General features: G+C 37.9%; 2 protein-coding genes across 3 annotated transcripts; both read right to left on the reverse strand.

Annotated features, from left to right (window-relative positions):
* Window positions 1–1,059: 1,059 nt before the first annotated feature.
* Window positions 1,060–11,033, reverse strand: LOC308410608 (tubulin alpha chain-like). 2 transcript variants are annotated; one of them, XM_080904070.1, is made up of 4 exons: window positions 10,737–11,033; window positions 2,633–2,855; window positions 2,396–2,544; window positions 1,086–2,303 (listed from the first exon to the last, which is right to left on the reverse strand). In XM_080904070.1, the coding sequence occupies exons 1-4, from the start codon at window positions 10,737–10,739 to the stop codon at window positions 1,335–1,337; spliced, it is 1,344 nt and encodes a 447-aa protein (XP_080760196.1). In that variant the 5' UTR covers window positions 10,740–11,033; the 3' UTR covers window positions 1,086–1,334. The 2 variants fall into 2 exon arrangements, with proteins under 2 accessions (XP_080760195.1, XP_080760196.1); XM_080904069.1 differs by lacking the exon at window positions 10,737–11,033 and having other exon boundaries at window positions 1,060–2,303; window positions 2,633–9,399.
* A 141-nt stretch (window positions 11,034–11,174) lies between these two features.
* On the reverse strand, window positions 11,175–16,532 carry LOC308409594 (tubulin alpha chain-like). Its single transcript, XM_080902445.1, has 4 exons — window positions 16,395–16,532; window positions 12,775–12,997; window positions 12,526–12,674; window positions 11,175–12,407 (listed from the first exon to the last, which is right to left on the reverse strand). The coding sequence occupies exons 1-4, from the start codon at window positions 16,395–16,397 to the stop codon at window positions 11,433–11,435; spliced, it is 1,350 nt and encodes a 449-aa protein (XP_080758571.1). The 5' UTR covers window positions 16,398–16,532; the 3' UTR covers window positions 11,175–11,432.
* Between the last annotated feature and the right edge of the window lie 3,179 nt (window positions 16,533–19,711).

Here is a 19,711-nt window from a genome sequence, read left to right on the forward strand (position 1 = left end):
CCTTTCTGTGCAGGCAGTGCTGTGCTGCCATATTCACAATCAGACTTTTTTTAAGTAGATATTTCACAAGTTATATGGCTAATTTCCAACCCCTAGACAGGATAAAGCTAGTGTCAAAGGTAGAATTAGGTGAGTGAATCTAATCAAAATATTACCTTAAAGTAAAATACTTGATAACATATAAAATACTTGATATATGCTATCTTTGATTTAACTTAACACTGCACCATCAGAGTATGCCTGGACTAAACTGCGTTTTTTCATACAGCCAAAAGTGTTGAATGTATAAGCGGGTTGTGGCATGTAATTATTTTGTTATGATTGAGAGAGAATCTCCATGCTGTCACTGCAAGGATCGCCAGGTTGCAGGACAGGAAAAATTAACTAATTAAACACTAGCTTGCCTATCAAGATCAAAAGTCTTCAATAAATGAAGTGACACCTTCCCACTTTAATCCCTGCTTACAGTGTTGAAGAGTAAATATTTTACTTAAATTTGAGTTTGAGAATTACGTTCTCTGTGAGCTGCACACAGAATTTAGGGGAGGCATTTCACAGCATGGTTGAAAAAACACAGGAGGCTACAACACACAATGTCCCCTTACTGAAATGTTTTTGTGTGAATCTGATATTTTCAAGCAACCAAGAAAGTAGCTGATGATGGTTACTGAGCCCTGAACATAAACAATTTCTTTGTTTAAAAAAAGACCTATGGTAAGATAGAATGGATTCTTGAATGGATGAGGAGAAGGGAAGAGGAAAATGAATATAATTACAGATCAAACTAAATTGTTTTAGTTTGACTCAAAAAAGACAAAAAATGGTTTTAGGCAAAGCTGTCTGTTATGTGTAAGTACAGTATTAATTTAGCCACTGAGTTCAGTGAATTTTCATGATTGAACAATTTAAAGGGTATTATTAATTGGTTAAAAAAAAAACCAGTAACCCAACATTCCTCTGAAAATGGTCAGCACACATCCAAAAAAAGCCTTTGAAAGACCTATAAAAGCTTGGAGAACTATTGCTCAACATAATTTGAAAACATTAATATAAAGTTTGATTTCTTGAAAAAGAAAAAAAGAAATGACAGATCACTCAAGCATTTTATATAGTACTGTATTTTGGAAGCAATTTTTTGAGCAACAACAGTTCAAAACAGTTTATTTTACTTTTTATCATAGTGCTACAAACTAAACAACCTACAGAGTCTGTAGGTATCGAGAGTAAATAAAAGTAAATTGATTAGAATTTAACGTTTTAATCTCACTTCTACAAATAATAAATAACCAATATTAGTTTTATCCCAGAAAATAACAAATAAGATATAATGCATTTTAATATTCATCATCATCTTCAAATGAATTGATACCTGCCACCTCTTCATAATCCTTCTCCAGAGTAGCCATATCTTCTCTGGCCTCTAAGAACTCTCCTTCCTCCATGCCCTCCCCAACATACCAGTGAACAAATGCTTTCTTGGCGTACATCAGGTCAAACTTGTGGTCCAGTCGGGCCCAGGCCTCAGCGATGGCTGTGGTGTTGCTTAGCATGCAGACAGCCCTCTGCACCTTGGCCAGGTCTCCACCAGGAACCACAGTTGGAGGCTGGTAGTTGATGCCCATCTTGAAATTTGTGGGCAACCAATCCACAAACTGAATGGTGCGTTTGGTCTTGATTGCTCTGATAGCAGAGTTGATATCTCTGGACACCACATTACCACGATACAGCAGACAACAGAGCATGTATTTACCTTGACGAGTATCACATTTTAGCATCTGGTTTGAGGGTTCAAAGCACTCATTGGAGATTTCAGCCACAGACAGCTGCTCATGGTAGGCTTTCTCAGCAGAGATGACCGGGGCGTAGGCGGCCAGAGAAAAATGGATACGAGGGTAGGGCACCAAGTTGGTTTGGAAGTCTGTCAGGTCAACATTCAGGGCTCCATCAAAACGAAGTGATGCTGTAATGGATGAGACTATTTGGCTAATAAGCCGGTTGATGTTGGTGTAGGAAGGACGTTCAATATTAAGGTTTCTTCGATAAATGTCATAAATGGCTTCATTGTCCACCATGAACACACAGTCAGAGTTCTCCAGGGTGGTGTGGGCAGTCAGGATGGAATTGTAAGGTTCCACCACTGCTGTGGAAACATGAGGGGCAGGGGAAACAGCCAGTTGAAGCTTTGACTTTTTGCGAAACTCAACAGAGATTCTCTCCATCAGCAGGGAGGTGAAGCCAGATCCAGTTCCTCCACCAAAGGAGTGAAAGACCAAAAATCCTTGAAGACCATTGCACTGATCAGCCTGTAGATATGGAGAAAAAAAACAAACACTAAGACTGGTGGTTGATTAGGCTTGATTGCAAGTTCTTGTCTCTCTAATGGCTACTCGCCTACCAGTTTGCGGATCCTGTCAAGGACAGAGTCAATGATCTCTCTCCCAATGGTGTAGTGTCCACGGGCATAGTTGTTAGCTGCATCCTCCTTTCCTGAGATCAGCTGTTTAGAGTGAAATAGCTGACGATATGTTCCTGTTCGAACTTCATCTGGAAAATTAAAAGAGAACACAAACTCGTCTGTTATAGGAAGTGTTTTTAGTTAAAAGCTTTTAGTCAGATTCAGAGCACTACTTACCTATGACAGTGGGCTCCAGGTCAACAAAGATTGCTCTGGGGACATACTTCCCAGCCTCTGTTTCACTGAATAAAGCACTAGAGCAATGATTGTTGCCACCTATAGGCTTGTCACTAGGCATTTGGCCATCTGGCTGGATTCCATGCTCTAGACAGTAAAGCTCCCAACAGGTGTCTCCTATCTGAACACCAGCCTGGCCTACATGAATGGAGATGCATTCGGGCTGCAAAAGACAAAACAATCCCCCCATGCCCCAAAACAAAACAGTATATGTTTATGAAAAGAAAACACCAAAATACCACATTTGGACATTGTACACATGCTGAACAATTCTAGGAAGCAATTTGGAAATTTTGCCACTAGATGGAAGCAAAGAGATATTTAAGAAAGAAAAAAACAAGCAAAATGGCAGCTGTCACTAGATGTTATTTATGTACCTGCAAAGATCAGTCAGGAGCTCAAAAACAAACAAACAATGGCAGTCAAATTCTGCACTTATTCTGCACAAAATATATTTTTATTTATCTGTCATAAGCTAGAGAAAAAAATATAAAGCTTTGGGGTTTATCCTTTTATGTCTTGGCTAGTACACCACAAAGAGCCAAACTGCTTTCTACCAGTGTTTTTTTTAGACTTTGTTTTAACAGCTCATGGATCATGTAGACAATATCTACCGGAATTTAAGGTCAGGATGACATAAAAATAAACAAAAAGGTGGCTGTTGTTTAGTCCACATGAGGTAACATGACACTGAGGTAATGGTAAACAAGAGTCATGGTGGCTGTGTGGCAGGCAGGCAGGAGTGGTGGACCCAAAACGCAGGACTCTTTGGAGACGAGATTTAAACTGAAAACGCAGCTTTATTGCTGGACAACCTTCTGCATAAAATAAGACTCACAAAAGCAAAACAAAATTCTAAGCTGAGGTGCTGGCGGACTGGAAATCATGAACACATAACAAGTTGAAGGTACAACATGACAGGGAGCACAGGAAAACACAGGGCTTATATACACAGGGGAGTAATCAGGGAATGGGCAACAGGAGGGAGACACAGCTGGGAGAAATCAGGCTAACGAGACAGGGGAGAGGTAAAACTGAACGCACTGACATGAGACATGAACTTTCAAAGTAAAACAGGAAACCAGAAACCATCACACACAGACTCAACACTGAGAGGCAGACAGAAAATAACACATGGAACCCAAACTATACATGAGGCAACAAATCCTTAAACACGGATAAACAGAAATCTAGAATTCCAATAACAATCAAAGCACAAGCGTATCAAAGGGCAGCCCATAGTGCCAAAATAAACCAAAACATCAGAAACTCAAAATGCTGGGTCAAACCGACCCAGAACCGTGACAACAAGTTGAACTGCAAGGATTGTAAGAAATTATGTATCTATGTAGCAATGGGTGACAAAATAAAGTCTAATTGATCTGCGAGTGCTAAATAAATAATCTCAAACCATGCAGAAGATTTAAAAAAGAAGAAGCAAAACCTCAGTTCGCCATATGACAATCTGTTGAGAAACTTGACCTGATTCTCCAAAGGGAAATGTGATGCATCCCTGCAGTAACCCACCACTTTAGTGTCTTCAGAATGTGTGGCCCCCAGAGCCTTATGGATTGAGTGGAAGATAGGGGTACATCTTCAGTTATGCTACAGGGGACCTCTGTCTGAGCCAGCTTGATAAGGGTGAGACTTTAGGAGAAAGGTGCTTTGTGGCCCTAATGACTCCTAAGTATTAGCCTTGCCCATGAGGAGGTGAAGCCTTTTGCAGTAAAAGAAGAGAGGCGGTGCCTATGGCTGTGTCCAAGACTGCATTTCTGGAAAGAAGATAGTTTTCAGCGCTGTTTGGAATTTGAAAACAAGTGATTCTCGGAGTGTTTTACGTTTAATCTCACAATGAGAATCTGACTTGTTATTAAGTGAAATATCTCAACAACTGTTGTTTAGATTTCTTTCTTGTTAAGGAGTTTCTGACTGATACATATTAAAGTCTGTCTCAGGATAAACTATAATAACTCTAAATCATGTGGCTGGACGTCAGACTTTGCTTTGACTGTTTCGCCAGTGCCTGCATTGCAGTGCCATCTAGAGGTATTTGGGTCAATTGGGTTATGAACACACACACATACCACCTGGTAAACCTGCAATGTTATTATCAAGCCAATAGGATATTTTTTTTTGTTGTTTTTCAATTCTACTTCTCTGATTTTATAATTTTGATGTCTTTAGTCTCGTCTTACTGAGCAGAAAACTGTATTTTCCCCCCTCAATCATCTACCCAGCACTGTCATCAGTTTGAATAGGAGCTCTCAGTGGAAGAACCCATTTTACAGATCTGGCATTGTTGTAAATGTATATAATTCAGACTGCACACAGCCATAATTTCTACAGAGAATCAATGTATGTGTAACAGACTAACCTTTTCACTGTTTTACAAAAATATGAGCAGGATATTATGTTGTACATACAGAAAAATGCCATTTTAACTATTTTAGTATGATCGGAACACCAGGCACCCTTTAACAAATGTAATTATTTTATTCTGTTTTTGCAGCTGTCCATACATCAATACTGTATTTAACAAAGTGTAGCCCAATATTTTCATTTTTTCAATCAATTTCTTTATTTAATAAAATATTTCTTTCCAGATCTATTTTTCATGATGAATGATAACATGATGAAAAATACCAAGACAAAACATGAACAATAGCATAACAAATCTTGGGAAATCCTGCCTCTGGACTATCCCTAAAACCACATGTAGCTCAAAGGCGAAGCAATATCTGTTCATTTATGTTTGCACAGACAGAGATCCACAATATATGTGTGTTAACCAATTGCTTGTGTATGTTTATACTCTGCAACAAACATCTTTTTGCTACCAAAAAAGGAAGATATTTAATACCAGAAAATTGGCAGTGTTCGTTTGAACATAGTGCTTTTAGTGGGTGAAATGTTTCATCATTCATCCAAGTGACTTTTTCGGGTGTATGCAAATGCAAAGCATTCATAAAAAAAAACAGAAAGGAGAAAAAAAGTGGAGGTGTAGTCCAGGATGGTATATGTGTTTGAAAAAATGACAAATGATACCCACAGTGTCTCTGACTAAGGTAGTTCCTTGACTGAATTAAACAAATGTTGTATACATTTTCTTTGGCTGGAAATTAATTCCTATTCTGTAGTTGTTTTCTTTTTTCTTTTTTGTTCTCCACAAACATGACAGTAGCAGACATTGTGTGCATTGTGTTTCTGCACCACTTAAATTTAAGAAGTCCTTTTGCCAGGCCCTCTAATTGAAAAGCACTAATTGCTTTGCATATCCTTTGGAAAATATTTGGGACTATAGACCTAATAAGCCCTATGACATTTGTATTTGAAATCGCAAAGCTGCACCAGGTTCTTTTATGCAACAGTTGACAGCAGCCATGAAATAATATTTAGCTGATGAACTGATAAATCAACTAAACACTTTTCATAAGTATTATTCAGACAATGAAGTCTCTTACTTTGAGATTCAAGTTAGTAAGTACTGTAATAACAGTATGCATATATGTAGTGTTATTGAAAAGCTACTGTTTTAATGACTCTAGCATTCACAGTTAACAGTAAAAATACAACACAAGACTTGTTATTATCCACTCTCTTGATTCCAGCATACTTATCAAAAGACAGGAGAGACAATGTAAAGCAAGTTACTGCTGTTTTGTGTGTGTGTGTGTGTGTGTGTGTGTGTGTGTGTGTGTGTGTGTGTGTGTGTGTGTGTGTGTGTGTGTGTGTGTGTTTAGATTTAAAAATGCAGGATGATGATGGTAATGAAAAGAAATAAATGAGTTCATCAGTGCCAGATGAGACATTTTTTTGGATGTTTTTCTAAAAATCTATTTGGCTTTTTGTTTGTTACCATGACCATAACAATTAAAAAATGCCTGCCTGCTATAGTATTGGCAAAATATTGGTTAGAAACATATCCGGTATATCACTGAAAACCCCTTTTCTTGTGACCTTTAGACTTCCAGTTTATTTGGTTTACCATTATGTCACCATTAGGTGCGTTGACTACACATTATTTTTTACACATAATGACCTTGAGCTGTCAAAACAAAGTTTAAAGAAAAGGGACTTGTATCATTTTATGAACTTTAGCACAGAAAATATTTATGTATCATTTATCAGCCAAGTTATCAGAGTGATTTTATAGAAAATATACTTGCATATATTTACTGTTGCATTTGTCACGCAGTCATTTTCCTTGCAGATTTATCAGTTAGCAAAGCTTTGTGTAGTATTTATTTTAGGTTTCTCATGTTAACCTATCACCAAGCTGTGAGTGGTTGCTGTTCCAATAAACACCGACTGTTGATCATCAAAACAGTGGTCCTTGTCAGGTAAACCTTTGCAGCAAATCTGTAAAAAGTGTGTGTTACCTTGATTTTACTATTTGTAAACTGAGAGATTTTGATAACTGCAAGTATGATAATTAACTATTATTTAGGGATTGTCAAAGACAAATGCCTCTCTAACTGTCTCTGTTTTTTTTAAAAATTAATTTTCAAACATGCGTGTACAAAACTACAAACATGTCTGACTTGATATTCCAGTTTTTGTTGGTAACAGAAAAATGCAGGTTGAAATGAATACTCACAAATCTACCAGAAACAGATTACAAGGAAGAACAAGCAAAATAAAGTCAACAGTAAACTTCCGCTTCAGGAAGTGTTGGCTTGCTTATTTCTTGTCACAGTAAGACCTGGAAGATGTACATAATGAATTTAAAATATGAGAAGATGAGAAATAATGATTCACTGCCAAATGTTTTGTTGTTTTTGACCTTAACATGCATTTGACAACATCTTGTATGTTTGAGTGTTATTTGAATCTTTTGTAATAATCATTTACTTCTTTTTCGTTAGGTCACTATAGTTTTGCATGTAGAATAACCGTAGTCAGGACCATCATGCTTATCCTGACTGTATCTGTGCTTTCCAATTCTATGAATCAAGCAATTCTCTTTGCAGTCACAACCGACAGTCTAAGAGTTTAAACTTTGTAACTAATATAGTTTAGCATGAATCAAATGCATTACTTTGTGGATATTCACAGTTTTATGTTGAGTGTTTCTCATCCAGACCATGCAGGGGATGTTTCTCCTGTTATACAGTGGGATGCAAAAGTTTGGACATCCTTGTTAATAGTCATTATTTTCCTGTATAAATCGTTGGTTGTTACAATAAAAAAAAAATGTCAGTTAAATATATCATATAGGAGACACACGCAGTGATATTTGAGAAGTGAAATTAAATGTATTGGATTTACAGAAAATGTGCAATAATTGTTCAAACAAAATCAGGCAGGTGCATAAATTTGGGCACTGTTGTCATTTTATTGATTCCAAAACCTGTACATTAATTATTGGCACTCAAATTGGCTTGGTAAGCTCAGTGAACCCTGACCTACATACACAGGTGAATCCAATATTGAGAAAGAGTATTTAAGGGGGTCAATTGTAAGTTTCCCTCCTCGTTTAAGTTTCTCTGAAGAGTAGCAACATGGAGGTCTCAAAACAACTCTCAAATGACCTGAAGACAAAGATTGTTCACCCTCATGGTTTAGGGGAAGGATACAGAAAGCTGTCTCAGAGATTTAAGCTGTCTGTTTCCACAGTTAGGAATATATTGAGAAAATGGAAGACCACAGGCTCAGTTCAAGTTAAGGCTCAAAGTGGCAGACCAAGAATAATCTCGGATAGACAGAAGCGACGAATGGTGAGAACAGTCAGAGTCAACCCACAGACCAGCACCAAAGACCTACAACATCATCTTGCAGCAGATGGAGTCACTGTGCATTGTTCAACCATTCGGCGGAATTTACACAAGGAGATGCTGTATGCGAGAGTGATTCAGAGGAAGCCTTTTCTCCGCCCACAGCACAAACAGAGCCGCTTGAGGTATGCTAAAGCACATTTGGACAAGCCAGCTTCATTCTGGAGTAAGGTGCTGTGGGGCTGTGCGGCCAGTGCAGGGACTGGGAATCTTGTCAGGGGAGGGACACATGGATTCCACTCAGTATCAGCAGATTCTGGAGACCAGCGTCCAGGAATCTGTGACAAAGCTGACACTGCGCTGGGGTTGAACCTTTCAACAAGACAATGACCAGAAACACTGCTCAAAATCCACTAAGGAAGGGGTATGGAACATTGGTCCTCGAGAGTCTGTCTTTCAGGTTTTAGATCTCACCTGAATCAGATGATTAGTTCATTACCAGGCCTCTGTAGAACTTCAAGACATGTTGAAGAGGTAGTTTAGCATTTAAATCAGCTGTGTTGGATCAAGGACACATCTAAAACCTGCAGGACACCGGCTCTCGAGGCCTGGAGTTCCCTACCTCTGCACTAAGGCATTCATGCAGAGGAACAAATACAACATTCTGGAATGGCCATTTCAGTCCCCAGATCTGAATATTATTAAAAATCTGTGGTGTGAGTTAAAGAGAGCTGTCCATGTTCGGAAGCCATCAAACCTGAATGAACTAGAGAATTTTTGTAAAGAGGAATTGTCCAAAATACCTTCAACCACAATCCCGACTCTCATTGGAACCCACAGGAAGCGTTTAGAGGCTGTAATTTCTGCAAAACGTGGATCTACTAAATATTGATTTAATTTTTTTTTTTTTTTTTGGTTGTCGTGCCCAAATTTATGCAACTGCCTGATTTTGTTTAAACTATTATTGCACACTTTCTGTAAATCCAATAAACTTCATTTTGTTTCTAAAAATATCACTGTTTGTCCCTTTCTCTTTTTTTTTTCTTTTTTTTTTTTTTATTGTAACAACCAACGATTTATACAGGAAAATGACTATTAACAAGGTTGCCCAAACTTTTGCATCCCACTATAACTCTTTGGATAAAATCTACCCTTCAAAATATAAGGTTATAGGTTGATGGTGGCCTCAAAGATTCATGTCATTTCAGATTAGAACTACTGTTGCACACAGTTTTAACTACCTTTCAGCACACTTGGCATGTAAGGAATCTTTTTAATTTACTCTCAGAACATATTTTTGTGTATCTCTGTGACCTTTTCTTTAAACACAGTGCAATATTTACACCGAATATATTTCACAAGGAATGGCATATTTATGAATTTATAATGCAATTTTAACAGCACAAATGAGCAGAAGTTTCTGACAGTGAAATATGTGACTAAAAATGCAGTGCATCAGCAGCCATTTGTAGAAGCTGCAAGGTCATGTCTCAGCATGCTTGATTATTAAGAGTAATTCTAAAACTTTAAAAAAATGTATTAACCAGGCCATTAATTTAATCTGCAAATGCTGTACATACCTGCATGTTTAACAGGGCTACTTGAATTTTAAAGGAAAAATGTTTCCTGTTCTGCAGGTTGATAGATGTAAAAGATACACTTACATTCCACACTGACTTAAAGGCTATGGTTTTAATCACCACACGTTGTAACAAACAATTATTAGCTTTTTATTTCTTTAGTTATTAGTATTATAGGCTACAAGATCATGTCTCTTTCAGGTAGGAGGTATTTGTGCCATTTGATTAGTAACATGTGATCTTTGTAATGTTTTAAACTTTGGTTATAGAAAGTAACCAGGTCATAGATGAAAGTGATTTGTTTGTATTTTTTATTAGTATCCTTAATTGCTATTTGAAAGAACCAAAAAATGTCCTTAAATTTGAAAAACACTATAGACCTAATAAAAAGATTTTCTTTCTTTCTTTAATATCTACATTAAATCTCCATTGTAATTTTAATGGTCATCTCTTGATGAGTTGAAAGTGTCTAATCATCAAAACTGCTTATCCAGGACAGCAGTCAGCTCAGCTTGACTGCCAGTCATTGAGCTAAAAATCTATTTCTGCTGCAGGAGGCCACACGGGGAGCAGTAGCAAGAATCCCTGCATCACCCACTTTAAATCTGGAGCATTTAAATAGATCTACTGAACATTCGTTGACACATATTGCAGAAATGCACCCGCTAAGGAAACATTTCATAGAAGATAAACCTTTCTAAAGTTTGAAGAAGAAATTTCTTCACAGTCTACTGACAGAATTATGCTTACCATTGTTGATTGTTGGTAGATTGGCCCTCAATGAAGAGCGAGTCCCAACTGGTTTCAGCTTCTATGTAACTTGTTACAGTGGAGCTTGACAGAGTAATATCAGGAGATCGAGGAGCTGGTATTTGTGGCTGGAAACAACTCCCAGCAAATTCTAAAACACACCCACTTTTCTAAAGAAATCAACAAGTCTAAACAATCATGTGTTTCGTATTTCAAAGAAACTGAGAAGTTACCCAATTGACGAGACAACTTTGTGTCCTGAAAGGTGAATAACTTCCAATAGATGGCAGTATCATGCTGATTTTAACAGGTTACAAGAACACACACACACACACACACACACACACACACACACACACACACACACACACACACACACACACACACAATAAAATACTTCTTGAGATGCATTGGGTTAAAAAAAAGAAAAGAATCTATATCTTGGGAGAGATTTATTGAGCCACAATAGTTCAAAAAATAAAGATTCACTCACTTATTATATTAACAGAACCTAACAAACATAAAAGCTATTGGCAAAACAGATATAGATTTTAGGTAGACTTTTCTGTTTTAAAGTGTAAATAAAAAGTTACATTTCTGGATTAAAATCCAAAATATTATCTCCCCCCCCTCCAATAAATAACTACTACCACAATTAATTTCCCCCTGAAAACAGTAAATTACAGCTGACCCTGTTTAATATTCCTCTCCCTCCTCATCTTCTTCAAATGAATCAATCCCCACCTCTTCATAATCCTTCTCCAGAGCAGCCATATCTTCTCTGGCCTCTGAGAACTCTCCTTCCTCCATGCCCTCCCCAACATACCAGTGAACAAAGGCTCTCTTGGCGTACATCAGGTCAAACTTGTGGTCCAGTCGGGCCCAGGCCTCAGCGATGGCTGTGGTGTTGCTTAGCATGCAGACAGCCCTCTGCACCTTGGCCAGGTCTCCACCAGGAACCACAGTTGGAGGCTGGTAGTTGATACCCACCTTGAAGCCAGTGGGGCACCAGTCCACAAACTGGATGGTGCGTTTGGTCTTGATTGCCGCAATGGCCACATTGACATCTTTGGGCACCACATCACCACGATACAGCAGACAGCAGGCCATGTATTTACCATGACGAGGATCACACTTCACCATTTGATTAGCTGGTTCAAAGCAGGCATTGGTTATCTCAGCCACTGACAGCTGCTCGTGGTAGGCTTTCTCAGCAGAGATGACCGGAGCATAGGTGGCCAGAGGGAAGTGGATACGAGGGTAGGGCACCAAGTTGGTCTGGAACTCTGTCAGGTCAACATTCAGAGCTCCATCGAAACGAAGTGAGGCTGTAATAGACGAGACAATTTGGCTAATAAGGCGGTTGAGATTGGTGTAGGAAGGACGTTCAATATCAAGGTTTCTGCGGCAGATGTCATAAATGGCCTCATTGTCCACCATGAAGGCACAGTCGGAGTGCTCCAGGGTGGTGTGGGTGGTCAGGATAGAGTTGTAAGGCTCCACCACTGCTGTGGAAACCTGGGGGGCTGGGTAGATGGCAAACTCAAGCTTTGATTTTTTGCCAAAGTCAACAGAGAGCCTCTCCATCAGCAGGGAGGTGAAACCAGAGCCAGTGCCTCCACCAAAGGAATGAAAGACCAAGAATCCTTGAAGACCAGTGCACTGATCTGCCTGTGTGGAGAAAATATCACAAAGTTTGCTATTTGTGCAGAGTGGGGTTTGAATGTCAGATTTTGTGCAGTTGAGGGCAACATTAATTAAAACATGGGGATTCCCTTTAATCAATTACCAGTTTACGGATCCTGTCAAGGACAGAGTCAATGATCTCTCGCCCAATGGTGTAGTGTCCACGGGCATAGTTGTTAGCTGCATCCTCCTTTCCTGAGATCAGCTGTTCAGGGTGAAAGAGCTGACGATATGTTCCTGTTCGAACTTCATCTGGGAAAGCAAAAGAGCAAGCGCTAAGAATACAAATTCATCTATTATAGGAAGTGCTTTTTATTAGTTAAATTAAGGTCAAATTCAGAGCCCTACTTACCTATGACAGTGGGCTCCAGGTCAACAAAGATTGCTCTGGGAACATACTTTCCAGCCCCAGTTTCACTGAAGAAGGTGGTAAAGGAATCATCATGGCCACCGATGGGCTTGTCACTAGGCATCTGGCCGTCTGGCTGGATTCCATGCTCTAGACAGTAGAGCTCCCAGCAGGTGTTTCCCATCTGGACACCAGCCTGGCCTACATGGACAGAGATGCATTCACGCTGCAAGACAGAAAAATGAGCAAGATAACATAAATTCAGTGTATATATTCACACATATATACATACAGGAGAAAAGGAAACACAGATTACACTAAAATACCACAAATTTGGGCATAATTATATTTTACAATTGCTGTCAGAATTCAAGGAACCAATCTGGAAACTCAGCCACTAGATGGAAGCAAAGATGCGAGAGAAAGAAGATTAACAAGCAAAACACATTTTTGCTGCAGCTGTCACTGGATGTCATGCATTTGCTATGAGCAGTCAGGAGCTGGAATGGAAGCCGAGTCCAGAGAGCAACTAAGCATTTGTTATACTTTAAACATGACCTAAATAAAAAAAACCTCAACAGTCCACTGGCAATCAAAGCCTGCACTGTGTTTTCCTCAGTATTTTTATGCATGTGAAGCCTAAAATAAATTTAAAAAATGGTTTAACTATTCATTATACAGAGAACAAAAGAAGGCTTTTTGCTATATCACTTTACATGTCTTGGGTATTAGATCACACAGAGACAGACTGCTTTGTGGTAAAATTTGATTTTTCTACCAGTGAGATTATTAGTCTGACATGCCGTTTAAATGCTGAAAATATTCATTTTTTGAGTTACTGGGATGATGTCTCGCATTTTTATGTTAACGCTATGTTTTCCAATAATAGTAATGCCAGAGAACAAACCTAGTCTTTGAACTTCAAGATCCAGCTCATAAAACTTTAAACTGAATGCTAGCCTCTTGCTGGGAATTTTGTGTAAACTCTGACCTAACCATCTTTGTTTGGGGCATACATGAAAAATAAGTCTACCCAGTTTGTATTTCAACAACTTGTCACATGTGGTACGCTGCATTTCCACACTAGTTTATGTCAGGCAGCTATTTTTACATGTCCCCAATTTTCTCTTTCTCTGTGAACAGATGGTGACTCAGAGTATGGTATTGGTGGTGTAAGTGGTCTAGAGACCATATTTCATTTATTGAAGCAAATATATTTGGATATATTCACTATTGTAAGTCTTATAATTCACATAGCCATTTTTCTTGCGGACTTCTCGGTGGTGATGACCCTCATACTTGCCTGGGCTTCTAGGTTAGCAGAGCTTTGTGGAACAGTTATTTTTGGTTCCTCGTGCTAACCTGACACCTAGCTGTGAGGGCTGGCTATTCCTGTAAACACTGACTGCTAGTCCCCAAAACAGTAGACCTTTTGTAACTTATCTGTTGAAAGTGTGTGTTAGAATGATTTTGCTGTTTGGAAGCTGAGATATTTTTATGTCTTTAAGTATAACGAGTACAGTAAGTTGTAGGTATTTAGGGCTTTGTCATAGATAAATCTCTCTCCAACTGTCAAACTAAATTTTTTATTCAGACTGTCAGGGTGTGTCGAGAGAAAAACAAACATCTCTGAGGTGTCTCAACACTTACTTGACATTCCAGTTTTGTCAGTGATTAAAAAGCCTGCGTTGGAAATAACTAGTCGCAAGCTTGACACATACGGAGTGTAAGAAAGGAACATATAAAGACATAATAAATTTGTAAAAGATTTTTTAGGTCAGGAAGCATGAAAATTGATTTCTTAACGCCCACTCTCACAGTACACGTTTGGAAAAAAAGAGATCAAGAATCAACAGATGAATTATATGTCATGTATTTTGTTCATATTGTTTTAGAGTCCTCCAAGAGATATGCCATATAAATGGTCATCTTGTATATTTGAATGTTGGTTGAACATTTGGTTATTACCATTTAGTTGCATTTCTTTGTGCCAGTACTTCTGCCTGTATATAAACCTTGGTCAGGTCCAACATGTAAGACACATTTTGCCAGTCTGACATTCATTAGTTTTGAGCCACATGCACTGTATAATACCACACTTGCCCCAGAATCTGCTTTATCTAACCTAAAACCTACTTAATGGATATTCATAGTTTCTAGTTAATTGTTTCTCATCAAGACCATCCTGGGATGTTGCTCCTGCTATAAACCAAAGCATGTTTCTGGGGATGGTTCAACATTGGATTCTGATAAATAATTAATATGTCTAACTTATGATATTTTTAAAATAAATCAAAGTTGCTGACCTATTTGAAAAGCTGCATGGTGAGGATGCAATACTAGCCAAGCAGGTTGATGGCACCATCAACAATTCATGTAACACGGTTTTAACTGTCACCTTTCAGCACATTTGCGCTGCAGATTTTGGATCAAAGGAAAGCCTCTCTTTTGAACTTAGCACTCCCAGAACATGTTTAGGTATGCCTGAACTTGTCGTTAAGTGTAATACTTAGCCTGATTATGGAATATATATTGCTTAAGGAAAGGTAAAGTTTGTGAATTTATGTAAAGTGCTCTGTCTGTGTAGATGTATTAATTTGTTTCTTTAGTGTTATATATACACTAAAGAAACAAAAGAATCCTACAGTTGCTATACAGGAACTAAATGTTATGCATTAGGTCAATTTAATCAAGCTGGGTATACTGTAGTGTACACAGTGATACCATTTGGTTTAAGCAGTACTGACAGTGCTAACAAGCTGTGTTTACACTACACAGAGCAAACAGAGGTAAAAGGTCAGGTATGTGTGTGTTAGCTGAATTTCCTGACAGTGAAATATGCCACTAAAAATTCAACATAACACAGTAATCACACATCAGAGCACATCAGAGCTAATAATTGAGGGTCCAAGATCATATCCATCTCAGGTGGGAAAGGTTTGTTTCATTTGATTATGAACAGGTGATTTCTATTTTTAAAAAATGATATTTTAAATTTTTATTTTTGAAAAAGTAGAAAATAGGCCATGAATTTAATCTATGCCATTGTTTGGTTAACATGACAAATAGGAAAATATTTCCTGCTCTGCAGAACTACACACTGAGACTTACTTTGGACTTGATGATAGATATGAGACATGCCACACTTGCAAACGGGCTATGGTTGTAATCAACGCACGCCTTAATAGCAAAGAAGTATTTTTATTTATTCGTATTCTCAAAGCTATTTGAAAGAACCAAACAGTTCCCTAATTTGAAAACCACTAGACTGTTAATACAACAAATCCCCCCCGTTTTTATCTGAGTTAAATCTGCTTTGTATAGCTTCTCTCTGGTGAGGTGAAAGTGTCTAATCATCACCACTGCTTATCCAGGACAGCAGTCAGCTCAGCTTTACTGCCAATCATTGAGCTAAAAATCTATTTCTGCTGCAGGAGGCCACACGGGGAGCAGTAACAAGAATCCCTGCATCACCCACTTTAAATCTGGATCATATAGATTCGTTGGCGCATACTGTGGAAATGCACCTGCTTAGGAAATATTTCATAGATGATAAACCTTTACTAAACTTTGGAGAGGAAATATTTTTACAGTCTACTGACTACTGACAGAGTTATGCTTACCATGGTTGATTGTTAGTAGATTGGCCCGTCAAAGAAAAAAAAAAAAACACGAGTTGTAGCTGGCTTCAGGTTATGTGTAACCTCTCACAACGGCCGTCAATGTGGTCCGAGTGAGTAAGTAATGTCAGGTGGGCGCGGAGCTGTTACGGTATATTAGGCTGCAAGCCACTCCCACTTGTCTCTGACGTGGACGCGCGTTTGGAATGTGCAGGGTGATGTAGCACGGACATAGCTGAATATATATATAACTCTGAGCAAGATGCGCGAGAAACGGAAGAAAACCCTGAACTTGATCCTTTATGTAGTAGAAGTGAAGACGCTAACTATTTGTACTGTTTTTGAAAAAAGGTGGCCATAAAAGTTCATGTTGTCAGCGAGTCATTTTTGTTGTTGTTGTTGTTGTTGTTGTTACAAGACCTTGTTGGATTATTTTTGGTTACAGCACCATCAGCAGAAAATACTGTACATTATTAGCTCTAAAAATGCCTGAAAATGGGTGGAGATGTGCAGTCATGCTGTCATTCAACATTTTGAAAGCTAGAGGTCGTAGTAGTTTCATTATGGCCCACTGAGTAAGTAAATGTGTGACAACCGATGTCATGTAGTCTTTGTTTTTCCCTCTCCCGTATTGGAACCTGCAATTTTTTCATTACCTCTGTCAAGGAGGTCATGTTTTTGGTAGCATCTCCATGTCATCTTGTTTGAAAAGACGATAGCTTGAAAGGTTTTGAATGAATTCTGATTAAAATGTGTCAGGGTTTAGAGCACAGGTGTCGAACTCCAGGCCTCGAGTTGGTAATGAACTAATCATTTGATTCAGATGTGTTCACCTGGGGTCTTATCTAAAACCTGCAGGACACTGGCCCTCAAGGCCTGGAGTTTGACACCCCTGGTTTAGAGGGAGTTGATGATATCCACCCATTAAAATGTGGCTTACATCCACCAAGGCCCTCAAGGTCAACTTAATGATTTACTGATCAAAAACTGACAAAAAGTTTTATAACTTAGTAACTATGATTACAAGTTTGAACTTTTACCTTGTCTTCAGTGTCAATAAAGTGATCTGAAGGTCAAAGTGTAATATAGACCTATTCTTACTGCCATTGTTTGTTTTGGCAAGATATGTGCATATAGGGAATGGCAAGATTAAGTTTGTTTGAACTGCCTTTGCAAAGTCAGATTAGGTCAAATGTTCACAAAATGTATTTTATCTTTAAAACTATGCTTAAAATTCTGCTACCTTTGTTAGTATATGGCAAGATTTTGGAAGTGATACTTCCACTTGTCCTTGTAGGGTAAGGGGGTGCTATTGCGGCTACCAAGGCAGACCTTGGACAGGTTGCCAGTCTGCCACAGGGCTAACTAACAGAGGCTGAGAACCAGTTGCACCTATGAGCAATTTGGAATCACCAATTCACCTAACTCCATGAGTGGCATGTCTTTGGATTGTGCTTTTCTTTGTCTCACCCCCAATGGCTGTCCTCTGGCCCTCCTCTCTGAACCTGGTTCTGCCAGAGGTCCTTTCCTGTTAAAAGAGAGTTTTTCCTTTCCAATTTTGCTAAGTGCTTACTCATAGGGGGTTGTTTCATTGTTGTTGTTGTTTTTTCTATATTATTGTAGGGTCTTTACCTTACAATATAAGTTCCTAGAGGAAACTATTGTTATGATTTGGCGATATGTAAACACAACTAAATTGAAATGTAACTGATCCCAAAATGTATTAACTTTAAGAATGACCTGCCGAGTTAGTTAGAAATATCCTGTAGTATAATGTTACACAATAAGCTATTCATGCCCAATGATTTATTTATTTATTTATTTATTTTTTAGCTTTATACCACTAATGCTATGCTTGTTTTCCTTTTTAAATTATACTGTAATCTTCTAAGGAATCAGTATACAGTTAATTTATGCTGACTTTTACTTTGTTTTTTACACATATAAAGACCTCACAGAAACATAGAAATTATTTAAATCCTTTTCTGTCATTCTGCTTTGTTCTAGGTCGCAAAGGTCATCTCATTTTTTCCCAGCCCTAACACTGTTATGACCCACTAGTCTAAAAACTAATTATATGACATTGGAGAACTATACTCTCAAATAATAGAAGTGGGTCACAGCTTTATACAACACCCTTGATGACAAATCACATAACAGGATGTGTGTTTTTCCAGTGAAATCCCTGCTTGTGGAGGAATAGCATTAAATGCTCAGAATTTTTTACATTCAATATGTTTTACTGTACTAAAATGTAATGTAAGACTGCTTTAATTATAAAATTATATAAACTATACCATTGTGTCTAAAAGACATTAAAACACATAGCATATAGTACAATAGAGTTTAATATGATATAGCACTGAGCATTGTTAACACAAAAGAGCTTTGTTGTGTGATTGATATAAAAGAATATGACAAAAACGTCATTTACTCCTTTGGTAAGTGAGTCTCACTCCCTCAGGAGGGGAACTGAGCTCAAAATGAATAGTGCAGTTTAGACTACGGTATCACTCTTACTTCAGGTTAATAGTTATTACAATTATTTTCAAGACAAAAAATAATTACACAGCATGGTTTATATGAAAGTGCAGAGACCTTCCACTAAGTGCATTTAGTACATTAGTAACTATTTAACTTTTTAAAAATATTGTCAGTTTCTCTCCTGAGAATAATTATTCAATTCTATGTAGAATTTGTGAATAATACAACCACAGGTTGCTTTAATGTTTTATTACAAAACACTGAAAGTAATGAATCAACACTTCCATGTGTTTTGCGTTCAGCTCTTACTGTGGGCACCTGCGGCTCCAGAAAGTGGTTTAACTTGTTTAACATATCACAGAACTGAACAATATACAGTATATGTTGACTGATGTTTGTTATCCATACAGTGAAACAACTAGAACAGTAAGTTATGTTAGCACCTTGTTGAAGAATCAGCAAGAACATAGGAGCATGTATCATGCATACTTTATTTAGAAAGAACTCTTTCAGCAATCAACATAAATTTTAATAAGTTATAAAAACAACAAATTAGCCTCACAAGCCCAGATCCTATAAATGTTGGGACGCTAGTCAAAGCAAATAGTAAAGACAGAAAAAGATATTTGTCCATTATAATGTTAGTGGTTTAAAACATGAAAATCAAAACTGTGATATTATAACTTGCCAATATGGCAATGGAAAGTCAGTAATAGTGAAAAAACAGTTATTTGCACCATACTTCATATTCAGTAAAATAAACTTCACAGGTTTTGACAGGAGCATTTTCTCAGTCTTTGTGTTTATCCCTGACTGAATATTTATATTAATATAAA

Source organism: Rhamphochromis sp. 'chilingali' (assembly GCF_963969265.1).
Source record: "Rhamphochromis sp. 'chilingali' genome assembly, chromosome: 14".
NCBI lineage: Eukaryota > Metazoa > Chordata > Actinopteri > Cichliformes > Cichlidae > Rhamphochromis > Rhamphochromis sp. 'chilingali'.